This window comes from Oryzias latipes, chromosome 13 (assembly GCF_002234675.1).
Source record: "Oryzias latipes chromosome 13, ASM223467v1".
In the NCBI taxonomy this organism is placed as follows: domain Eukaryota; kingdom Metazoa; phylum Chordata; class Actinopteri; order Beloniformes; family Adrianichthyidae; genus Oryzias; species Oryzias latipes.
Genome location: NC_019871.2, coordinates 4,341,826 through 4,363,922, shown reverse-complemented (window position 1 = coordinate 4,363,922; position 22,097 = coordinate 4,341,826). Strand labels below are relative to the sequence as shown.

Sequence of the window (22,097 nt, the reverse complement as noted above, 5' to 3'; positions counted from 1 at the left end):
TTAATCTCTGGTATGAAATTAAAATGAGTAAGAACCAAAAAAATCCGTTAATTCCTCAACGATATTCTTGTCTGTTGAACGTTTTAACCAGACCAACGAACAGGTTTTTTTTACATTTATTTTGTTAAAAACACCAGAAAGGCGAACATTTCATAATCTAAAGACGAAGGCTCTTCAATTTCAATAAAACTCAATTAAAAACAAGAGTCTGAAGTACAAACAGGAAGTAACTGCTATGGCGGTGCAGGAACAGTCTTTTGTTCATAACGGCACTTTAAATTATTCACTGTAACAAAAGTCACATAAATACTCAGACATGAGAAACAAACCTGCATAGAAACCACCGAAATGCAGAACCCGACAGAATCCTACACTTTATCATAGAAAATAATGCATTTCAAAAATACTGCAGAGTTAAATATGAAATGTGTGAACGAACGGAAGTTTCTGCAACAAACAGAGAATGAATACGTTTGACAAAAGTGCAGGAATTCAGAGTAGAGAGAAAAACAGGAAGTGAAGATGAAGGCAGGGATGAGGAGCTGCGTTGGCTGCCTGAGCAGAACCCTCGTCTTCCTCAGGAAACAGTCTGGGCTCCAGAGAAGATCAGCGCAGGAAGAAGACCATCGGAAAACTCTGCATCGCCGCTGTATGACGGGTCCAACCACGTTTTATAAATATGCAAAGGCTCAAGATAAAGGCTTCCTTTTAAGCCGCTGCCTTAAATCTTCAGGGATTTCTTCACAGAAGATCTGACCTGTTAGTGTTTGACACTTTGACCTCCAGATCCAGCAAGATCACACGTCTGCGATCGAGTTCCTGGCGTAGCACCGAACTTCATTCACGGCAAAACGAGCGTTCACCTCCTTCACGAAGCTGCTCCGCCTTCGCTGAATGAATCTTCTGTGAAGTAGGTAGTTTAAGTCTCTGCTGAGTCATGCTTTGAACTAGTAAATGCTGTGGATTGGCTCATGATCTACTGAATCACTGCTTAGCAGTGGAAGATAGAGGGTCTCTCTGCTTACAGCCCACCGTTTGAACTTCCATCACGAGCTCTCCTGCTCCTCCTCCAACCTCCTCCGGTAGAAACTAAAGTGGTAACCAGCGGGTGTGTGTCCACGGACTTCCTGGAAGGTCACTCGGTGGGAGGAAGTTCAGGGATCCTTCAGGACTCCACCAGGATCTCCATCAGATTATCCAGCTCAAAGGCTTCTCTGCTCTGACCCGGGGCAGACATGGAGGACGGTACTGCAGGAGGAGGGAAACCGGCGGGGAGCGGGCTGAAGGAGGAGAACGATGGGAGACATTTCAGGTTGGAGAAGGGCGGCAGGTACCGAAGGAGGTCTTCCCCGGTGGGGTGGCCCCCGCCGAGGCCGAGCACCCCCATGTCCCGCTCCAGCAGGCAGGTGTCTATGTCCTGAAACAGATCCTCCACGGTGACGTCACCCGGCCCACCGTCCCGCGCCTTTGGCTCCGCCTGCTGCTGGTAGCTGACGCTGTGACCTCTGACTCCCGGCTTCACCCACGCCACCCCACCCTCAGAAGAGCCCGACAGGTTCTCCAGAGACCGGAGAGGCGACCGTGGAGCTGTGGGAGAGCTCCCGTCGATGGTCGAGTCCAGCACAGTCAGGATGGAGGAAATGGCGGCGGAGAGCGAGACGTCAGAGTCCGCGGACTCCCAGTCTTCGTCCTCTTCAACACTCATTGGGAAGTTCGATTCCCTGGAACTGCAGCTGGCGTGATCAGCCGCGGAGCAGCTTTCAGCTTTGTCCACTGCAGAGGCTGTATGTGGACAGCACTCCTGCTCCCTGTGGAGGAGCCCGGCGGGAGGAGGCGGCTCGGGCACCTCCATGTCCGCGGGGGGCTCCCGACACCCCTCCAGGCTCATCTGCCGCAAAGTGTTGGCAATCAGAACGGAGCGGCGCAGGCTGGGCTCGGGCAGCTCCTGGCTGCGCTGGTACTTGTTCAGCGACACGGAGAAGACGAACTGCCGCTGGCTCTCCCACACCGGCCCGCCGCTGTCCGCCAGCTCCAGGTCCTCCTGCGGGAGCTTCCGCTTCTGCCCCTTCAGGATCATTTTCACGCTGGGGAGGAGAACGGAAAACGTGAGTGAGTCGCGCCTCGGACCAAACAAAATATTCACGTTTGAGATGGAAGTTCACACAGGAGGTCTCGGTTCCCTCACACGAGGGCCTTCCTTCCTCTCACTCAAACCCAGCTACACCTGAACTAAAACATGTCTTAATTTGCTCAGGTGACCTGGTGGTTTTTTCCTTTCTACACAATCCTGAGCCATTACAGCGACTGAATCATTTGTAAAGTGATTAATACGACTCTAAAACAACGAGTCAAAAATAACCAACTCAAGTTTTTGGATTAACTGCTTAATAATCCTGCAACATCATCGCTTTGGAATCCCATTATTTTTTTGCATCTAAACGGAATAAATCAAACTTTTTTTCTTCATTCATGGATTTTTCCTCAGAGTAAAAATCTGTTTCTTCTTCATTTCTTTTTTTTTGCTTGAAAATGAACCAATCAACACGCTGATGGCTCATTTTAAATTCTTCTATAAGGTAAAATCCCTTTTTCAACAACGTCTCCACTGACTACGTAAACATTTGTCATCGTTTTATTACTGGTGAAAGTGAGTAACGGTTCTACTTTATTACATGGAGAATAATTCGTAGTTTAGCCCCCCTTTTTGCTTGTTACAGACACAAACTTAAATAGAACTTTTAAATAAAGTTTTTTTGTCATTTGCATATAAAACTCCTAACGGTTGTCTGACAGACCAGCCATCTTCAAACAGCTCAGGGGGAGAACTTAGAAACGCGGATGGATGGGGGCTGGTAACGTCTGTGTCACTCCGCGTAGGAGGGAAAACCGAGGCCGCTAAGTAAGAAAAAAAAAAGAATACGTTTGACGAATTTGTGCGCCAAAAACTACTTTTGACACACTTTGCGATTTGAGAGTAAAGTCCAAAAACTAAATTAGCAACTGTTTACGATACTTTAAACTGTGAAACCAACCTGTTGAGCTTCTTCGTCGGTCAGAGACGGAGTTGAGTTTCGGCACAGACTTTGCTGCTGGGTTACCTTCTTGCGATTCTCAAAACTCTTGTTTTCAAAAGTGCCGGAACAGTTTTTGCGCGTTTTACTCGACTCATTCGGTAATAAACCCGCAAATAAAAGCGTAGTAACCACGCTTCCAGCCGCTTCCGTTTCGACTCCACGCAGCTAACTAGTGGACTCCCGCCCGTGATTTGAGTTTCACGCCAAGTCATTGGAGTTGGGGGTTGGTGGCCGAAAGGCATTCTGGGTACTGTAGTGAATTCGCCTGACATTCCATTGAACCATGTAGCAGCAAAACGTTACTTTACGCTACATTAAGGTTCCACGGAGAACAACGGCTTTATGACTATTTCAACTCCTTAAAGAATGAACGTGGGTTGGTGTCCTAAAAATTAACGAATGCGTCTGGGGTCATTTACATAATAGTAATTCTTGAACGGTGACATCACCGGCAGAGTTTTCCTCAGTGCGGGTTAAAGTCGTACACACACGTACCAGACTGATGAGCAAGTTTACCTCCAAATACAGGCAACTGCTATTAAAAAAATACTTAGTGAGTCTTCAAAAACAAAAATCGTGCTTAAACTAAACGTTACCTTATATTATTTTAAATTCCCAAGAATTAAAGGTAAAAGACAAATGAAAAGTTTGACGAATCCCCGTTTTTGTACACGTACACACAAGATAACTTGTCTAAATAAATCAGTCTTCAAATACGTAAAACAAAACTCTGTTACCTGTAAGCAGGAGTAAAACTGTTAAGAAAAAATCAGTAAGGAGTCTTCAGTGAACATGTCAAAGTTTCAGTTGTTTTTTTTTTTTTTTTTTTTTGGTAATAATCGTTATTTTAAAGGCACATGAAGTTAGCCAGCGAGTCAAAAACTGCCTAAAGACCGCCCATTTTAGATGCATCGCTTGCTTATTTGACAAAGTAAAATGGAGCTTCCGGTTAAATCTTTTAAAAATAAAATCTGCTTAAAATGCGTCTGCTTCAAATTATAATTTTTAAGAAGGAATAGTTATAACAACTTTAAAAAGTGGTGTTTTTTCTTTTTATTTATTTTTATTCTGAGTGAAACATACAGTGGTTGCATTCATCGGCAACATTGACTCTAATCTGTGACCTAACCTTTTAGATGTTATTTTATTTTGAAAGCAAGTTAAAGATTTCCTGTTTGTTTTTTCCAGTTTTGTTGGGGTAAAAGAGACAAAACCTTAATTTCCTTTTCTCAACTCCGAATCATATTTCATTTTATCCTGAATTGTCATATTTCACTCGTGTATCGGTTGACTATGAATCATTTTAGTTTAATTTTTTTATGGCTTTTTAGCTTCTTGGAATGGTTTGAACTTAACTCCAAGAGTTGAGTGGTGTTAAGCTGTAATGTTTAATTTTTACAACCATTTTAGCATTTTTAGGATATTTTTGACCTCACAGCTTTTATATTATTCCAATACTTTAGTGTTTTATCTCTGACTTTTTTCATGGAGATATGAACAATAGCTATTTTTAGTATTTTTGCACTGTTATATCTACCCGGTTTGAATATAGCATCCAACATTGTTTTGGATATAATTTACTTTTCGTTTGTCAATTAAAGATGTAAAATCTGATGCATACAAGCATAAAAAAAACACTTCCCAACAAATACATCAGATAAAGTCATGGTTGACCTTTGACCTCATTGCTGAGGTTTGATCAGATGGCAAAGCATGTTTATGCAAACCTATGAAAAAGTCACTAATTGAAGAAGAGGCAGGTCTTTTCATCTTTATAGCTTGCTCTTAGCACCTTGAGTTTTAGAAACACAGATGCAGTTGAATGTGTTATTTATCTGCAGCTGGAAAAAACAACCTGCAGCTTTAGAAGCATCTCATGAGACTATTGGTAAAGGAACTGAGAAGTCAGGGGAAGCGTCACATGTTGAAAAGCATGAGGACAGGAAGTGAAGACTGCAAAAAGATTTGACATTTTTTTCATAGAAGTGTAAACAAATCATGTTTTTATTTATTTTATTTTGTCTTTAGTCTTCGTTAACACGGTTAGATCAATTTAAAAATAACTTTATTGATTAAAATCTTACAAATGCGTTGATCTTAAACCATGTTTTCTTGCCGATCCACTGGAAGCGTTCCCTTGGATTACTTGTACTCCCCCCAAACTCCCACTGTCTTGCCGTCCCATTCTGAGGTGGACAGACACTTGACAAAGAAATGTCCCAGGTCATGCTTGGAGATGGCTCTGCCCTTCAGCATGTTCTCTGTCGCCATATAAGTCTCAGTCAGGGGCAAATCTCCTGCAGATCAAGACAGTTTTAGACACTTTTTATGCCTTTTTGCTTATCCGAATTCCTTCCCTACTCACTATATAGTGCACTATATAGGGCGTTCTTCATTTTGTAGTGCTGTCCGAATCTACAATTCCAAAATCGAGTGTCCTAGAAATTTCCCAGAAGTCTCTGCGAAAAACCAGTGTGCGCTGATGCTCACTAGATCGGCGAATGTAGACCACAATGCATTGCATGGGAACAATTTTGGCCCAAAAAAGAAAAAATCAACATTTTCCTCTTCAGAAGACAGTGGACTTATCAATAATCGTCGCAATACGTTCATATCAATGAGATTTTGTGAAATCAATGACGTCATATCCGCTGTTCGAAAAAAAAGTAGTGAGCATTGGGGTCCGAATCGCTTTTAAAATTTAGAGCACTACATAGTGCCGCACTGTATAGTTTTTTGTCACCTAACTACTAAATAGTTAGGGGTAAGGATGGGAATTCGGACACAGCCTGAGATCTTTTTCATGTCCAGAAAAGGGGGGGACGTCCTGACCTGCGATGTGAGGCGGCATAACAGCCACATAATCCAGCCCCGATGCTTTCAGCGCGTCGTACATCCGGTCGTGATCCTCCGTTACCGGAACCAGCCGGGGTGGGACCTTGGAGCGATCCCAAAGAAGGAAGGCTGGAAAAGATTTAGAGGACAACAATGAGGGGGGAAAAAAAAGACTTTTCTTTTTTCCCAAATTTTGAGCTTTAGTGGAGCAGCTCTCATTGAAAGAAACTTCAAACAGTTAAAATCTATCCGGCTTTGCTAATTCTGAGCTGAGACGCAGGAACAGCAGATGAAGCAGATGCTCAGACCTTCCTCTGACTCAAACCTCATGAACTCATGAAATCCTACATCCTGAGTCCATCTTGCTCTAAACTGCAGAATAAAAAAGTTTCTTCTATAAAAACACAAAAGATATTTGTTTTTTTTGCAACAAGAGAAAACAAACTGCATTAAAACTTTATTTCTTTACATTGTTTTGGCGCGTACTCCTACAATTTTTCAGGTATTTTAACCATTTAACATGTTCAGCCTTTTCCAATTATGAATTTTGGTCCGTCAAATCCTTGAACCTTTTAAGATATTCCAGGACTTCCAGGATTTTTGCCTCCATTGAAAAACATTTTTTTTATTATTGTTAACTTTATTTATGGTCAATTCTGATCATTTATTTATTTGGCAATTATTACCCTTTAAGTTTCATTTTCATTCAGCAATACAGCATTCAACCCAGCATGTTCTTTACTTTTTCAGTAGGTTTGATGTTTTTCTTGATGCTTCATAAAGTGCTTCCAGAGAACCTCGGTTATAAACATTAACAGGTCTTTTAGAAATAAGCCGAATGGATTTCCGTACCCGACATGCAGCCGATCACTTTGCGGATCCCTCTGGCCTTCATGGCTTCTATGATGTTCTTGGTGCCTTCAGACATCATGGTGGTTGGACCTATGTAGCAAAAAGGAGAAAAAAAAAATCACACTTTATGACAAATTATCTCCGATGAAAATGGAGTTTTTAGAGTTTTTCATATGTTCTTGTGGCATTTTTCTCATGATGGAGGACCTTTTTAAGATTTAAGGTCAAAATGACATTTCAGAGTATTTATTTATTCAAATCAGGAAAAAATTCATTTGAAAAAGATCGTATTTGTGACTTAGAAAATATGGTGGGCGGGGCCACAAGCTCCCTGCTCCGCTCCATTCTGATGCATCCACTGTCAAAAAGTTCCATGAACGTCTTTGTTCTCCTCGTCTGAGCTGGAATCTGGATCTGAACTGTACGCCTGGATGGCTACGATATCGATCGCCGTTTTTGTTGCACTGGTATTGTTAGGTTGGGGATGTGAGGGGCTGTAAGCTAGCAGGAGAGCATGCAAACAGAAGGACGGACTCCGTATCATCAGAAAAAAGTCACAAGAACTTGTTAAAGACAGTAAAAACACAAGTTTTATTTTTAGTGGGTTTTTAAGGAAAACATGCAGAACATTATAAAAGTTTATTCTAAACTCTGTCACTGCACACAACTCTGTTTTTCTCTTTGGTCTCTTTGTCACCAGAAACTACTCTTTGCTCTGATCTTGAGAACCGAACAAAATAAAAAAGAGTTAAGAACAACAAACATAAAGTATTTATAGAAATGAATTTCTATTTGATGTTTTTGCCTGCAGACACAGAAACGGGCTATAGGGGTCAACATAACTTTGCTAATCCATTACTCTTTGATTTGACGCTTTCACACCAGAGCTTCAGCTCCAATGTTTACAGTTTTTCGACTACCGTAACTCTTCAAAAGTTTATGTAATTCATGTAAATCCAGTGGATTCTGAAGCCCAGATAAACAGGTTTGCAATAATGCTGGTAAAAAAAAAGCCAATAGGAAAAGCTGCTTTTGTTGATCGCGTAAATGGTCAAAGTTGGACAAAAATCATGTTATTTATGTCTCACTGGTCATAATAATAATAATACTAATGGGTGTTTTTTTTTGCGCTTTTCCAGACGCTGGACATTGGCTGTGTCAAAATTGGGAGGCGGCGTTCTTCCTGGGCTGCATTTGAAGGCTGCTTTACATCACAGCGCCGCCACAAGTGCTGTCCAAATTCAGCGACTCCTTTAAATGCAGCCAACAAGTTCTTCTTTTTCCCAATTTCAGGGATCGGTCTGGTGTATTCTTCTTTGCTGTCCATATCCCAAGATGCATTGCCGCCAAACCCAGAGATTTTCTGACATCAATGGTGGACTGTGAAGCGGGAGATAATTACACTTTTTTTTTTAAATTACACCTCCAAGATTAAAAGTTGGATCAAATAAACCAGGAAAACTTTGGGCTCCATGCCTGATTCACTACTCCTCACTGTTCGGGACTCACGGTTGCTAGGCGACAGGACATCCGCCGATGTAACGGCTGGAATTATGTACCGGTAAAGGGTAGACTCGTCCAAATTCACAGCTGTCAACATCTGGCCAACCCGCCCGACAAAGGACCCGGCCAATGTCGACCGGGACGGCCGCGGCCGTTGAAGGATGCAGCCCTGGAATGTGGACACCCCCACTTTGTCCATTATTCATTCATACTTGGTGAAGGTAAGGTACTGATGTAGCCACAGCTGCCCTGAGGCAGACTGACAGAGGCGTGGCTGCCATGACTGACACATTCACACACCAGTGGAGCCTCCCTGGAGGCAGAAAGGGTAAAATGTTTTGCCCAAGGACACAACAACAGTTGGCCTAACTACAGTTGGCTAATTGATCTGCGCTCATTTGTTCCTAATCTGTAAAATAGCTCAAATCAACTAAATTGACTTAAATTAGTGTCAATTGCTTATTTTTAAGAAATGTTTGTTTCTCAGATTTTAGGCACGTTAGATTTTTGAGTGCAGATTTTTGCTAAAGTGATGTGGCGCCATCCACGGTTCACGTATGAAACCTGTCCGCCTTCAGACTGGGGGGGGGGCTTACTCAGGTCGTTCCTGGTGCCGAGAATGATGATCGCAGCGTCTTGGCCCTCCATGGTCTTCTTCACATCCTCCTTATTCGTCACGTCCCCCACCACCACTCTGCACGCCTTGTGGTCGGCGGGCAGCTTGGCGGGGTCGCGCACCAGAACGGTCACATTGTATCCTGAGAAAATATATAATGGAAAAACCCGGAATTCAACAGCAAACTGATTATGTGTTGCATCTGAAAATACAACAAATTAACTTTCTATTGGAGGAAGCAGTCTTTGCCTCTGTGCTGCAGGGTGACACCAATCCCACCTCTAAAGTGCAGCAGAGATATCTGCTATCAGGAGCCCCACAGCTTGCTGTGACTCAGCACAACCAAGTGCTGCAACGTCTAACATGACTCATCAGTTTGTTTGCACTTTGATGACCAGGAGCAAAGGAAATGAAACTGCCGCTCATACACATTTTTCCGTGTGTGGTGAGAAAAAGGAAATCACATAATAAAAAGATTTACAGGACTTTTCATTGTGAGAAAACCCCATCAGCCTGTTAAAGGCTGGAAATAGGGAATCATTCACATGATATACAAAGTGTTTTAAGACTCAGCTATCAAACCTATTCTAAAGAAAAGGACAGCGTTTTTGAATCGTGCTTGTTTCAAAAATCACATCTGTAATTGCATTTGCAAAGAAAAAAATTATAATTTTACCCTCTGCGAGGTCAAATTTAATTTCAAATTAACATTTTTTCTTGTCCGAGTCCATGTGTTCACCAAAATGATCCACCCAAAGACTTTCAACAAAATTAAACACATTTTTAAAAGTAAAATTCACTTTTTGCATCTAATTATTTTGTTTTTCAAGCAACAACATTTTTTTTAAAGTAATGTTTGACTTTATCGACCTTAGTGTTGCTCTTAAATGAGGACTTTTTTTACTGAGCCTCTTTTTGTTACAAACACCTTTTGAAAATTTGTATAAGTGAAAATTGAGAGGAATAACAAGAACGCGCAGAAATAAACTACAAATCTGTCATTTAAAATAGAAATAATTTTTACTTTTAGGATTGTGTGCATTTGTGAGCTTATGAACAAATAACAGTAAAAACTTCATAACAATATTAATAATAAGCTTATTATGGAAATGAGGGTGTTGAAATATGAATACACAACGGGATGGGAAAACAAAACGGTCAACATTTTCAGAAATGGCAGATAAAAATGCACAAAAATAAAAATATTTAAATTTAAAACGTGCTGCCTTATTTTACTTGTGTGCATTTTTACCTGATGTACTACTTGACTCGGATGTGTCTCACACCTGCAGACATCACGTGACGTCGTTTACCTGCAGCCACAGCTAGTGGGAGCGTTGCCAGGCCGGTCATTCCCGTGGCTCCAAAGATCGCGACGTTTTTAACGGAGTCTGACATTATGCGAACAAATCCGGATATGCGGCGCAGCGGCAGTTTGTCCTCTGAAATGTGTCTAAAGCAAAAGACGAGCTGCCTTAAAAAGGGACATTTGACGCGCAAAGGAACGCCTCTTTCGAGGGGGAAGCCTTCCGGTTTAGACTCCTCCCATAACAAAATTTAAAGGAACAGTGTCTCTTTTCCTTTTGCCCCGCCTCAATTGGAGAGTTCACCTATTGATTCTCTTGGTTGGAACCACAGGTAAAAGGTACAGGAAACCAAAACCATAAAGATTTTGGCTAAATGTTGCATAGATAATATGCTAACAGTGTTTTGTGTTTTTTCACAAAGAAATGATACTGTATGTAAATTATTAAAGCCTGTACTGACAAAAAAGTTTTTTAAGCTTGGTCTCATTTGAAAATCTATGTTTGTGTCCGAATTCCTTCACTATTCACTATATAGTGCGTTCGCCATTTTGTAGTGCTGTCTAAATCTATGGTTGTACCATTTCCCACCCTTACACCTAACTACTAAAAAACTATATAGTGTGGCACGGTGTAGTGCCCTGGATTTTAAAATCAATTCGGACACCGAGCTCACCATTTTTTTTTAAACGGTGAATACGACGTTATCGATTTTACAAATGAAAAAACTGATTGATATGAGCGTTTTGCAACGATTATTTATAAGTCCACTGTCTTCTGCAGATAAATACGTTGATGGTTTATTTAAAAATTACATTGTTCCGACGCAATGCATTGTGGTCTATATTCGCCGATCTAGTGAGCATCGATGCACACTGGTTTTTCGCAGACTTCTGGGAAATTCCTAGGGCTCTCGAGTTTGGAATTGTATGTCCATATTCCCTATATCCTTCCTTTGTGCTATCTTAGAAGACCCCACCCTTACATTAATGTGTTATTCCTACCATGACAAAGGTGGATAAAGGTGGAAAGATTTCATGTAATCCATGGACACCAGTGAGGTTCACAAATCATTGAAGAAAAAAGGTTCAGCGCACTGTCTAGTGGGGTCTAGATGACCCAACTCCCAATGCTAAAGTGCCTAGGATAGCACAAGGGATATAGGGCGTTCGCCATGTTGTAGTGCTGTCCGAATCTACAATTCAAAAATCTAATGCCTGGTAATTTCCAAGAAGTCTGCAAAACCAGTGTGCATCGATGCTCACTAAATCGGCGAATATAGACCACAATGCATTGCGTAGGAAAATCTTTTACCAAAAAAATGTATTTAAATGTATTTTTTGATAAACCATCAACCATCAAAGACAGTGGACTAATAAATAATCGTCATAAAACTTTTATATTAATTAGATTTTAACTTGAAATCGATGACATCATATCCGCTGTTAAAAAAAAAGGGAAAAAAAGTAGTGAGCGTGGTGTGCGAATTGCTTTGAATATTCACGGAACTACATAGTAGCACTATATAGTTTTTTTAGTAGTTGGAGGTTAGGGTGGAAAGTCAGACACAGGTCATGACCCTAAAACAGAAGGAAAATTGGGACAAAACTGACAATTTGCATGGATGCGAACAATGCAAACGTAGATTCATACAGTGTATGTTTTAAGCCAAACATAAATTTATTCAAAATAAACACAAAACAAAAAAAAGATCACTGTAAAATATGAAATGTGATTGGCTTTTTCATTAAAAAATGTGAAATTTCCTAAACTCTAATAAAAAAAGGAGCAATTGTTGCCAAATAAACTTGTACATTTTATTGTGAACATACTTCTGTAACCCATGAAATAAAGGGAATTTGCTAATGAGGGGCGGGGCTTCTTTAGGTTTTCTTTCTAATTGGATGAGGACGGTAAAAATCAAAATGGCGCTTTTTTTCGTTTTGTGTCCTTTTTTTCTTCTTCTTTTCTATCTTTAAAGGGTAACTTAAATTAGTCTCTGACAGGGTAAAATGCAAATACAAACTAGCTTTGTATTGTTAAGGTTTTTTTTTCTTTTTTTTAAATGGGCTAACAAGAACTAGCTAACACAGTTTAAGCTAATTTGTAGCTAATCGGCTAAAGGTTGATGGTTTAATGTATATTTGGTAGATTACAATATCTTTTTCTTATTTTTTATGTTGATATATAACTAGAAATTACAGAAATAAATTAGAATTTGATAAATATGACATCTTTTGAATTATTAACGGCGTCTTTATTTTTGTGCACAGCGCGCCCCCTGGTGGTGGTGATTTGTTCACGCCGTAAAAACGTCTCTGGCAGCCCCTCCCTCCCTCTGCCTGCCTCCCTCTCTGCTCGCCGCACTGATGCTGATATTTCTCTCCAGCATCACCAGCGGAGAGGAGGAGGTGGTGGAGGAGGAAGGAGAGGCTGTGCCAGGTGGATACCGGGACCTCTATGGATATCCTCATCATCCCCCTCCGCCGGCTCGCAACCTCAGCACCGTCTCTGCACCTCCCTCCCTGCGGGCTGCCGCGCCGAGACGCTGCATTTCAGCGGCGCACGCAGCCCCAGTCCTCTATTGTTGTTACCCAGAAACACCGCTTCCTCTTGTAGCGGGGACTAACCGAGGGACAGACCCCGCTGGAAGAAGAAGAGCGGAGCGCCGGTGTCCTCCATTGATGGGCGCTCTCCTCATCGATTCAGACCTTAGAGGAGGACAAATCCAATCAAAAACCTGACCGCGAGCCAGCAGGTAAGACGACACGAGCGACGAGACGATGCCTTCCTTGGGGGTGTAAATGCAGTTTGGTCATCCTTGCTGGAAGGGAAGGGAGTGCGGTGCGCTTTTTCTTTTGCAGCAGCAGCAGCAAGCCGGCCTGCATTTGGGTGCAGGGCACTGCAGTGATCCGGCTCCGGTTCTCCTCTTTTTTCATCCCCCACACGTGTTGGATGGTGCACGTCCGGATGGATCCTATTGCCGCCTGCCAATGAAGATGGCTTTCATTTAAAGGAGATATGGGTTGAGGGGCAGAGCAGCGGCCTATGGGGGATGCAGCCCGGCTCTGCTGCAAACTGTAGCTTCACACTTCTGGCTTATTGTCAGCTCTTCACTTTCATCTATAAGAAAACACAAGTTTGTTTTTCTGCAGCCACAAAAACGCAGCACAGCTTGACTTATTCTTTCTTTAGTTTAGACTAAGTATGAACCTGTCCTCTACTTTATATGGAGATCAGTTATCCTATAGGTGCTGGAGGCTGATGCACTTACGTCTCTTCTTCAGTATTCCAGAGCATTTATGAGGCCTGAACCTCTGCTTTACCCGCAAAACGTCCCCTAAACTCCTGAAGCTGCCATGCATGGAGGGGTGGCATCATGTGGGGGTCAGGGAGGGTGTTAGAGGCCTGTGTACTGTTTGTACTATACAGCAAGAATTTAAAAAAAAGCAAGGCAGAAGCATGTTTTTCTTTAAAGGTCACTGTGATTAGTGAGGCAGAGCCTTTGTCCTATTAGCTGCTTTAAGCAAAGTCACTTTTATCCATCTTAAATGTACATTTTTATGCTGAGGACTTGATGGTTCAGCAAAATCTTTGTCTTTTCTGCCTTTTTAGCATGTTGACCTGCACGATTCATTCATGAAATGAACCTCAAAGTAACTGCATTGCACATAGATTACAGTTAAAGTATGGATGCTTTCTTATGTGTGTCATTTTGACCTAAAAAAACCAAAATAACTTAAACTGCAAGTTTAGATTAGTTCTTTAGATTTTGGTGGAAAGTGTTGAGGTTGCATATCATTTCTGTGGCATCAATGTCCCACTCCAATCATCTTTTGATTTCCTTTAAAAGCGTTCCCAGAGGTCTTCTAATTATGATTATGCCTTTTGTTTTTCAGCCAAAGTCATTTAATTATTGTTTTCCAAGTCATAGTTTCTGCAGAGTGGCAGTAGTTCAATAGAAATTCACCTTTGAGTTGTGGGCAGGACTGTTGGCGCAGAGCCCCCTTACCCGTCCCGTTATTGAGAGTTCTCTGTTTACAGGCTCTCCTGCTAGCTCACATTTGCGGTGTAAAAAAACAAACAAAAACCAGTGAGCAGTTTTGGAGCTATCAAGGGCGTGTGCAGTTTTGTTACAGATTTGAGCTCAGACGAGGAAAACAAAGACGTTGATGGATCTGTTTGTCTGCAAGTGGATGCATCAGAATGGAGCTGAGCACAGATGTGGCCCATCAGTTTACGAAACAACCTCAAGCTTTTTCCAATGGGATGATGTCTGCTGCTGATTCACAACGATTTGAAAAAAGAAATACTCAGATGTGCAGTTTTAATCTTAATTTCCTTTATATATATGGCTTCCATCATTAGAAAAATGCTACAAAATGTTAAAAACTCAAAAAAAAACCAATTGTTCTTGGAAGAGTCATTAAAAAAATGAGACTGACAGACATTTCTTCAGGTCTGTGCCTAATCATTCTGCAACTATTTAGTCCTCGAGAATCCCTGTGAATGATCACATCGCTCCTCCATAGAACTCCAGTCTAAACTTAAATCCAGACGCGAACATTGTTCGTCGTTGTGGATCATGTGAGGATGCAGGCCGACCAGCAGAGTGTTGGTTCCTCTGTTGTGCTCCGGATCTCAAGGTGACTTGACTTTTGTGGTGGAGTTAGAGCTGGGCGTTGGCTGCTGCTGCCGCCGCTGCTGCTGCTTACAGATGTTTGGCTGCTGAGGTGAAAGTGACCCAATGTAAAGTGCGTGTGGCGTGGCGTCAAAGTAAAGCGGAAGAAGAGGGATAGCTTCTGTCCTTTAAGCCATCAGCTACACCCGTTCTGCAAGAGGAACGTTTTTGATTGGCGGGGAATCCTAAAGCCTTGTTTTCAGAAATCCACCCTCCATGCTTGATACTGTTTACCACCTTAAATCTACACCTCTCCTAACCCTCATTCAGTGTTTAACCCTCTAACCACGGTCCAGGTGAATACTCGATTCTGATTGGCTGCTGGGTGTGCATTAAAAAGTGATCAGGCAGAGGGAGAACCGCAGATAAGTTCACCTCTTACTACTTGTTTTTAAAGGTTGTTTTTGGCTAAAGGTTGTTTTAAAGAAGCTGGCGCAGTGATACAGAAGATTTAAGATAGGTGACCGGAACTTCTTTTTTAGGCGTGCGGTTATCACTTTTTATACCATGGTCCGGGTGAATACTTGATTCTGATTGGCTGCTGGGTGTGCATTAAAAAGTGATAACTGCACACCCCAAAAAGAAGTTCCGGTCACCCACACCCTGGTCCAAATCAAGCCTGCCGGTGTGGCACGAGCCCTAAACGATAACCAAACCCAACCTGAGTACGTCTCAGGTTTATGCGGCGCCGGTCCGTCACATCCGTCTTTGTAAATCCGCTCTGACAGGTCATGAGGCGATGGAAAATATGGCTCTTTGAGTCAGGACTTTCCAGGAGGAACAGCATCTGGGGTCCAGCATCAACAATCCAGGGATAAAACCGACTGAGTGTTACCTTTAATGACCTCGGTTGTCATGGTTTTTATGATGATCAGATTGTTATCTGGTGTTAAAAGTTTAGTATTACAAATCAGTGCTTTTAGTCTGAATCCACTAGATCATTTATTTCTGTCCTTTATTTCAAAACCAGTGTGTGAATAACCTTCTGAGGTCGTATTTATCTGTCGACTAACTTTTGTTGGGTAGAAAACAGAACCGTTCCGGCTCTGGCTGTGTCACCCTCTCTCACCCGGCGTTATTGAGGCTAACAGGAGAGCAGGTGATGAGGATGGGAGACGGGTGAGAGAGGACGGCTGGAAACCTGTGAAAGACGATGAAAGGAGAGACAGAGTGTGACGTTTTCTCGCACCATCGGTGTAAAGGTGACTTATTGTGGTTACCCACGGCGACAGCATCACCGGAGGGAGTGGGGGGATAATAATGTTAAGTGGTTTAGATGAGAAAGTGTGGAAACAGTCGGTTCCTTACTCGCACACAAATTCAATAACTTTTAGGTATTTAATCATGTTTCAGCAGCAAATGTTCAAAGAAAGCCAAGACGCACTTACCCATAGCTGTGACACCACATTAGGGGACAATGGCAGAAAGCACAATGACACAGCTCTTGTTCACACAAACCACCTTGAGGGAAAACAGAGATGGCCTCTCCGAGGACTGAGCAGTTCTCTTTAGAGGCCGTCCTACAAACCAGACGGAGGGAAGACTTCAAGCCCACCATGGGTACGAGAAGCGCTTCCAGTGATCTAAACCCTCTTCAGAATGAAAAAGATGGACGACATCTGAGGCACTAAGTGCTTTATCTCAGTGCTCTCCAACCGTTTTTGGGCCGCAGACCAGTTTAAGGTCAGACAATGTCTTCACGGACCGCTCCAAACGGGGCAGAAAATACATTTTTCAAGATAAAATGCCACCACATGAAACATAATTTGTAAAGATAGTTTGATATTTAAGATTAAATGAAACATAGTTATTGATTTGTAGAAGTTGTTTGGGATTTGTAAAAGTTCCATAAAGGCAACATTCAGGTTATTTTTCAGGGCAACAAGAGAAATCATAAATATTTTTTAAATGAATCTTCATTCATTGTTTATTTCTCTTCACCAAGGAGGAGGATTTTCTGTGGTAAACATTCTTAACAGTTTGAAAGCCTGCCTAACTTAACTCTGCTTTAGGAAAAGTCTTAAATGTCCTTTTTACAAGTTTCCACAAATCAGCAACTTTTTTTTCATTGAATCCTAATTCTTTGTCAAATATTTGCAGCTGGTTTAAACTTAGCCTTTGTTTAGAAACCACGAAAATGTAATATAGGTTTTCGCTTAAAGTCAAAGTGGAGGCTAACAAATGTGTCTGACTTTTAAGGTGTGATGGATAGATGAAGCAAAATAAAATGACACTACTGTCAAAAAATGGTATTTTCTAAATATATTAAAGGGGAATCCACCACGTTTGCCTCTTAATTATCAGCGTACATGTAACATTAGAATCAGTCGCCATATGTTATGCAAAGTGGGATTAACTCGCAATAAATGCAAAGTGGGAAGAAGACTCCTGTTTTTGTCTGTAAATAGCAGATTTATTTTTCTTTGAAGTCAAATACTTGTAGGTTTGGGGCTTTTAATTTGGCGGTCCGAGCATCAGCAGCTGTAAGAAGGTAGCGGATGCATTTAAGACACGTGACCAAGGCCAACGACTCGTCATCTTCCCAGAGCAAGTCCTAAACCAATGTGGTGGACACAATCTAGTAGTTTTCCAAAATAAAACTTCCTTCCAAATCAGAAAATAAACACAACAGAAAACGATCTACGTGAACACATCTGTTTATATTTCCTGTCTGCAACCTGGTCTCGGGTTTGGGGACCATTGCTTCATATTTGGGAGAACAGAATAGACCTCTCATCTTTCCTTAAGTATCACAGCGTTCAATAACACACGTTTAAGTTGTTTATTTAGACCTGAATGGGTTCAGTTTAGTGACAGTGTGACCCCCCCCCCCATGTGTTATGGACAGATGAGGAGAGTGTGTGGTGTTTTCCACGGGGTGGATGTCAGAGATCACACACCCACGGAAGTGACTCCTGCTCTGTCCTGCAGCCCCATGCAGGGATCAGAGGGTCTGCAGCTGTTGGGGGGTCTGATCCGTGAGAGGTGCAGCCACAGTCTGCACCCCCAACTGCCTGAAACTCGGACCTCCTGGTGCCTGGTCCAGTCAGTCATCAGAACCAGCACCAGACTTTGCCTTTGCACTGAAGAAGTGTAAAAGCTCAGCGTTTTAGTAACCAATATTTAGACATTTGTCCATTTACCCGAGTGAGTGAAATAAAAGTGTGGTAGAGCGGCCCCCTCTGAGACATGGAGGTTGTAGGTTTGAATCCAAAGTCAGGTCATACAAAAGACTCAATGGGGGGGGGGGTGTTGTGTAATGAGTGCTGCCGTGACTGCAGCTGGAAACAGATCAAATCTTTTCATTCAGAGTCGCTGCTTTAGACTGAAAACCCTGAAAAGGGGGAAGAGTTTAATTTTCTACACATCTAGACAAACAAACAACAGCAGTGAGCTGATTGTGTTTGCCTTAAATTTGGGGGTGGGGGGGGGGTGGACTCTTTTGCCTGGAGCTGACTGATCCTTCAACAGCTGAGCCTAACAATTAAAAGAGATAACACACACACACAGACACAACACAACCCCTACCAGCAAATTCTAAGCTGGTATCTTATTATTGAGCTTATTTTCGTTTCTACCCTTAATGTCTTGGCCTCAACCGCCCCCTTACGGGTAGATACGGCCCGTCGAAATGGGCAAACCTGTACAGGTGGACCGCACGAAATGCTAAGATCGTTGACAGCTGGGTGAGACCTTAGAGCAGAAAATGTTCCTCCGCATTCATTTCAACGAGCACGCCACCGGTGACCGGTTGTAGCAAACCTGCACTGTGCGAGGAAGCTGTCAATGCTGTTGGAACAAAACTCATTTGGCCAGCGTCTTTATTCTTGAGTCGTTCTGAGCGTACCTGGAAATGATCCATGATTCACTGAAGAGAACTATTCTGTCCGTTTCAGAAACGGGGAGAAGAACGTCTATTTGCTTGAACTAACAGACACAGCCTCAATCTGAATTCATTTCATTTGAGAACAGCAGCTTTGTTCTGCAGATGGTTCCCTGTCTGGTTTGATCAATGAACCAGATTTGTTGTGTCGATGCTAAAGAACATTTTAACATTTTATCAAGACATGGAAACTCTTAAAACAAAGGCAGACCAGTTTATTTGAAAGTAAATGCAAAGACTCAAATCCGTTTGTGTTTTGAGAGCCTCCACATGGCTCTGCCTTCATGCAGGGCTTCCAGTTCATGTACATCAATGGTTTCTTGTATTGTTGGGCTTTACTGCAGTCCTTTGTTTGCCTCATCATCAGATTGAAGACGCTGAAATGCTGTTGTCGTCTCCAGGGAGGAAGTCTAAGGGTTCTGCAGGACACGGTGACGTGTGCTTGATGTGGCTTCACTGGCTTCCCGGGTTTTATGTTGGTTTGAAGGGGGCCCTCGTGATGAAGAGGTCCATAAAAAAGATACAAAAAATACAAATCACCTGGCAGTTTTTCCAAGACTGCTCATTTATTTAATGACCTGACTCAATTTTAATGGTTTAATTGTCTTTAAAGGTTTAAAACTTTGACAATTTTCTGCACACATTTGAAAACCTGACTTAAGGGTCACTTTGATTGGTTCATTGATTAAGGATTATTATTGACGGTGGAGGCTGATGGTTCAAGTTTTTGCCCACAAAAAGTGTTGATGGAGTCATCCCAGCTAGTTGTACACAACCTGTTGTGTTTTAGTGATTTTACAAAGAAACATTAATGAGAGAAGCTGCTGCTGCTGGTTTTACTATTTGACTCTGGAGGCCAAAAAATCAGCAGCAAATGAAATCATTTTCCATCAATACTTGCTTTGAGTAACTTAGAATGAAAGACATAAATGTTCTGATATTCTAAATGAGTCATTTCTTTCCTTTGAATTGGCTCTGATTCCCATGTGGGACCAGCCATGCGTACAAACATTTGCCCCCTCCCATCATAAAAGCACCAAAGGTTTTTTTTTTTTCATCCTGGAGACACATCTGCTCTTTGTTTCATTGGCAAGAAAGACACTTTTTGTTGTGTCACGTGTGTACTTTTATCACCACATTTATTCATTGTCCTTCAATCAGATTTTTAATGTATGTTTTTTATTTTTTACCAAAATGATCGGCTTTAAACGTAGTTACTAATGTGACGGTGGGTTTACACACACTCACATCCCCACTTAGACAGAATACCCACTCTGTCATTTTAAAAGCCTAAATCTGAGCTTTTTTTCCTCTTTGTTTCTGTGCTACATGCTAGTATTTCAGTTCCCGTTTATGAGCTGGCATTGTTTTAACACGTATGTTCTAACTGAACCGCCTCTGAGGACAGACAGTGGTCATTGATCTCCTGCTGCCGAGCGGTTGATGAGCATCACTAACTGACAAGTTGTTGTTGTTTTTTAACTTTTTTTTATTTTTTGTCACAACTAAAATACAGTTCTGTTTTCTGAAGTTTAGGTGTTGCTTTGAACTGTCTGGATGTGAGATAAATAAAAAAGCAGCTTTTATTTTTGCTTTGTTCTGACATTGTTTGAACTGACAGATCATTTATTTTTAGCAGTTTGCCACTTTCAAATAAGCAGAGGAAAAGAACTAAAGAGCAAGCATTGCATTATTGTTATTGTTATTTTTTGTTTGTTTAATGTGTTTTTCAAGACTAAATTGAAATAGCTTTATATACCTTCTAGCCTGTAGGGACTGGATCTGTCCACAGACATTCACGTTGGTTTACTGCAAACGTGTAAACGAGTCGTCCAAATTGTTCCTGTCCATTTTGGCCGCCATTCAAAAAACAGATTTGTTAGTGGTTTCTTTCCTCTTCACTACTTTTTTTCTGTGGGTTTCAGGGTTTCGGGCGCGATGGCCAATGCCTCCCCAGACCTGGACAACGCAGAAGCCCAGCGCCAGCTCAACAACAACAACAGACCAAACAGCTCGGGATTCTGGGAGGCTGAGTGTACGAGCTCCAAGCTGTTTGAATGCTCCCGCATCAAGGCCCTCGCAGGTCAGAGGCCACGCCCCTTTCTGCTCAGACACAGACCTCAGCTGGACTGCATTCTGCAGCCATGCAGGGGTTTTGTTTGTTAAGCTATAAATACAGGAACTGTTAAAGAACAAATACTATTTTACGTGTTAAATTTTAATGGCATATATGTGCTTGCTAAGCTAAGGATTTGAAATTTAGTTAACATTATGAATCAAACACTTCCTTTTCTTTTAGTCTTTGACTGTGTTGTTTTATCTTTCTCACAGATGAAAGAGATGCAGTCCAGAAGAAGACTTTTACTAAGTGGGTCAACTCTCATTTGGCCAGAGTGAACTGTCGCATATCTGACCTCTACAACGACCTGAAGGATGGCTACATGCTCACCAGACTGCTGGAGGTCCTCAGTGGAGAGTTGCTGGTGAGGAAAACCACTTTCACTGTCTGGTCCTCCAGCGTTTTCAGGCCACGGACCGGTTTAATGTCACAGACCGTCCTGTACGAGGTTGAAGTGGGTGTCTATTTTTATTTTGTTTGGCTTCCAGTTTCCCTTCACTTTTGAGGGTAAAGTTTATCTTCATCCTCTGTTAAATATCTTTAAACTTTATTTGTTCACTAGAATTTGTGTAAGAAACTGTTAATTTGAGATAGAATTTTAGTGTTAACCCATAAAAGTGGCAGAATTTCACTGAACGCCTCACACCTTTTTCCACTTTCTCTTGTTTTTTTTTTCATTTTTCGTTTCCATTTAAAAAATAAAACATCTTATTAAATTAGAATACTTAAGGCGAACACGGAAAAAAGAAAATGGGTGATGAATGGATACTAGTCCGTTCTCCGAGCGGACGGAAACGGACCTTCCAACAGACCTCAAGGGGGAGAAGTGGTGATGCCCACCTTGGATGGACCGTCCACTGCCCAGATTCTACAGAAGGGGGCCAGAACCCTTCGCCCTAACCTTTACCATAACTAAAAACTAAACTAATATATACTAATTATCATAAATCCACCATTAATTAGCAGAATCCTCTTAACATTAGACAGCCGGTTGCTGACTATTATGGCGTGTGGGAACAACTGACACAATAAGTCCATATTTCTGGTAAAGACTCCTGGTTTTTGTTTGTCAAATACAGCTTTCTTTTATTTTGAAGCTGAAGGACTCTTTCTTTTTTTTTTTTTACTCACTGACTCTTTTCTGCCAAAACAAGCTTTCCATGTTCGCGGATGCAATTTTGACACATTACGGAGGGACTTGAAATGCATCAAGACTGAGTCAGATGTGGT

At 41.8% G+C, this 22,097-nt stretch overlaps 3 protein-coding genes across 7 annotated transcripts in view; 1 reads left to right on the top strand and 2 right to left on the bottom strand.

Moving 5' to 3' along the window:
• Positions 1–100: 100 nt before the first annotated feature.
• Positions 101–4,937, bottom strand: LOC101164490 (SERTA domain-containing protein 2). 2 transcript variants are annotated; one of them, XM_011482239.3, is made up of 2 exons: positions 3,812–4,937; positions 101–2,084 (listed from the first exon to the last, which is right to left on the bottom strand). In XM_011482239.3, exon 2 carries the CDS (start codon positions 2,075–2,077, stop codon positions 1,166–1,168), a length of 912 nt encoding a protein of 303 aa, XP_011480541.1. In that variant the 5' UTR covers positions 2,078–2,084; positions 3,812–4,937; the 3' UTR covers positions 101–1,165. The 2 variants fall into 2 exon arrangements, with proteins under 2 accessions (XP_011480541.1, XP_004075543.1); XM_004075495.3 differs by lacking the exon at positions 3,812–4,937 and adding an exon at positions 3,033–3,793.
• Positions 4,938–5,070: 133 nt separating this feature from the next.
• On the bottom strand, positions 5,071–10,391 carry blvrb (biliverdin reductase B). 2 transcript variants are annotated; one of them, XM_020708053.2, is made up of 5 exons: positions 10,167–10,391; positions 8,861–9,022; positions 6,762–6,851; positions 5,907–6,038; positions 5,071–5,371 (listed from the first exon to the last, which is right to left on the bottom strand). In XM_020708053.2, exons 1-5 carry the CDS (start codon positions 10,276–10,278, stop codon positions 5,217–5,219), a joined length of 651 nt encoding a protein of 216 aa, XP_020563712.1. In that variant the 5' UTR covers positions 10,279–10,391; the 3' UTR covers positions 5,071–5,216. The 2 variants fall into 2 exon arrangements, with proteins under 2 accessions (XP_020563712.1, XP_004075298.1); XM_004075250.4 differs by having other exon boundaries at positions 10,194–10,387.
• A 1,819-nt stretch (positions 10,392–12,210) lies between these two features.
• The window catches only part of sptbn4 (spectrin beta, non-erythrocytic 4), a 96,306-nt gene continuing 86,419 nt past the window's right edge, over positions 12,211–22,097 (top strand). Inside the window, exons 1-3 of one of the 3 annotated variants that reach the window (XM_023962068.1) lie at positions 12,211–12,942; positions 20,674–20,831; positions 21,080–21,231. In XM_023962068.1, coding sequence (XP_023817836.1) covers positions 20,687–20,831; positions 21,080–21,231 — 297 coding nt within the window. In that variant the 5' untranslated portion in view covers positions 12,211–12,942; positions 20,674–20,686. The remainder of the gene's footprint in view (positions 12,943–20,673; positions 20,832–21,079; positions 21,232–22,097) is intronic. The other 2 variants (XM_023962066.1, XM_023962067.1) reach the window with 2 other exon arrangements.

Excerpts from the sequence above, each read along its gene's own strand:
- LOC101164490 (XM_011482239.3), bottom strand. The coding sequence starts at position 2,077 with ATGATCCTGAAGGGGCAGAAGCGGAAGCTCCCGCAGGAGGACCTGGAG.
- blvrb (XM_020708053.2), bottom strand. The coding sequence starts at position 10,278 with ATGTCAGACTCCGTTAAAAACGTCGCGATCTTTGGAGCCACGGGAATG. Across the intron at positions 9,023-10,166 it reads ACGTCACGTGATGTCTGCAG|GATACAATGTGACCGTTCTG; the intron begins GTGTGAGACACA and ends ATATTTTCTCAG. Across the intron at positions 6,852-8,860 it reads CGGCACCAGGAACGACCTGA|GTCCAACCACCATGATGTCT; the intron begins GTAAGCCCCCCC and ends TTTGCTACATAG.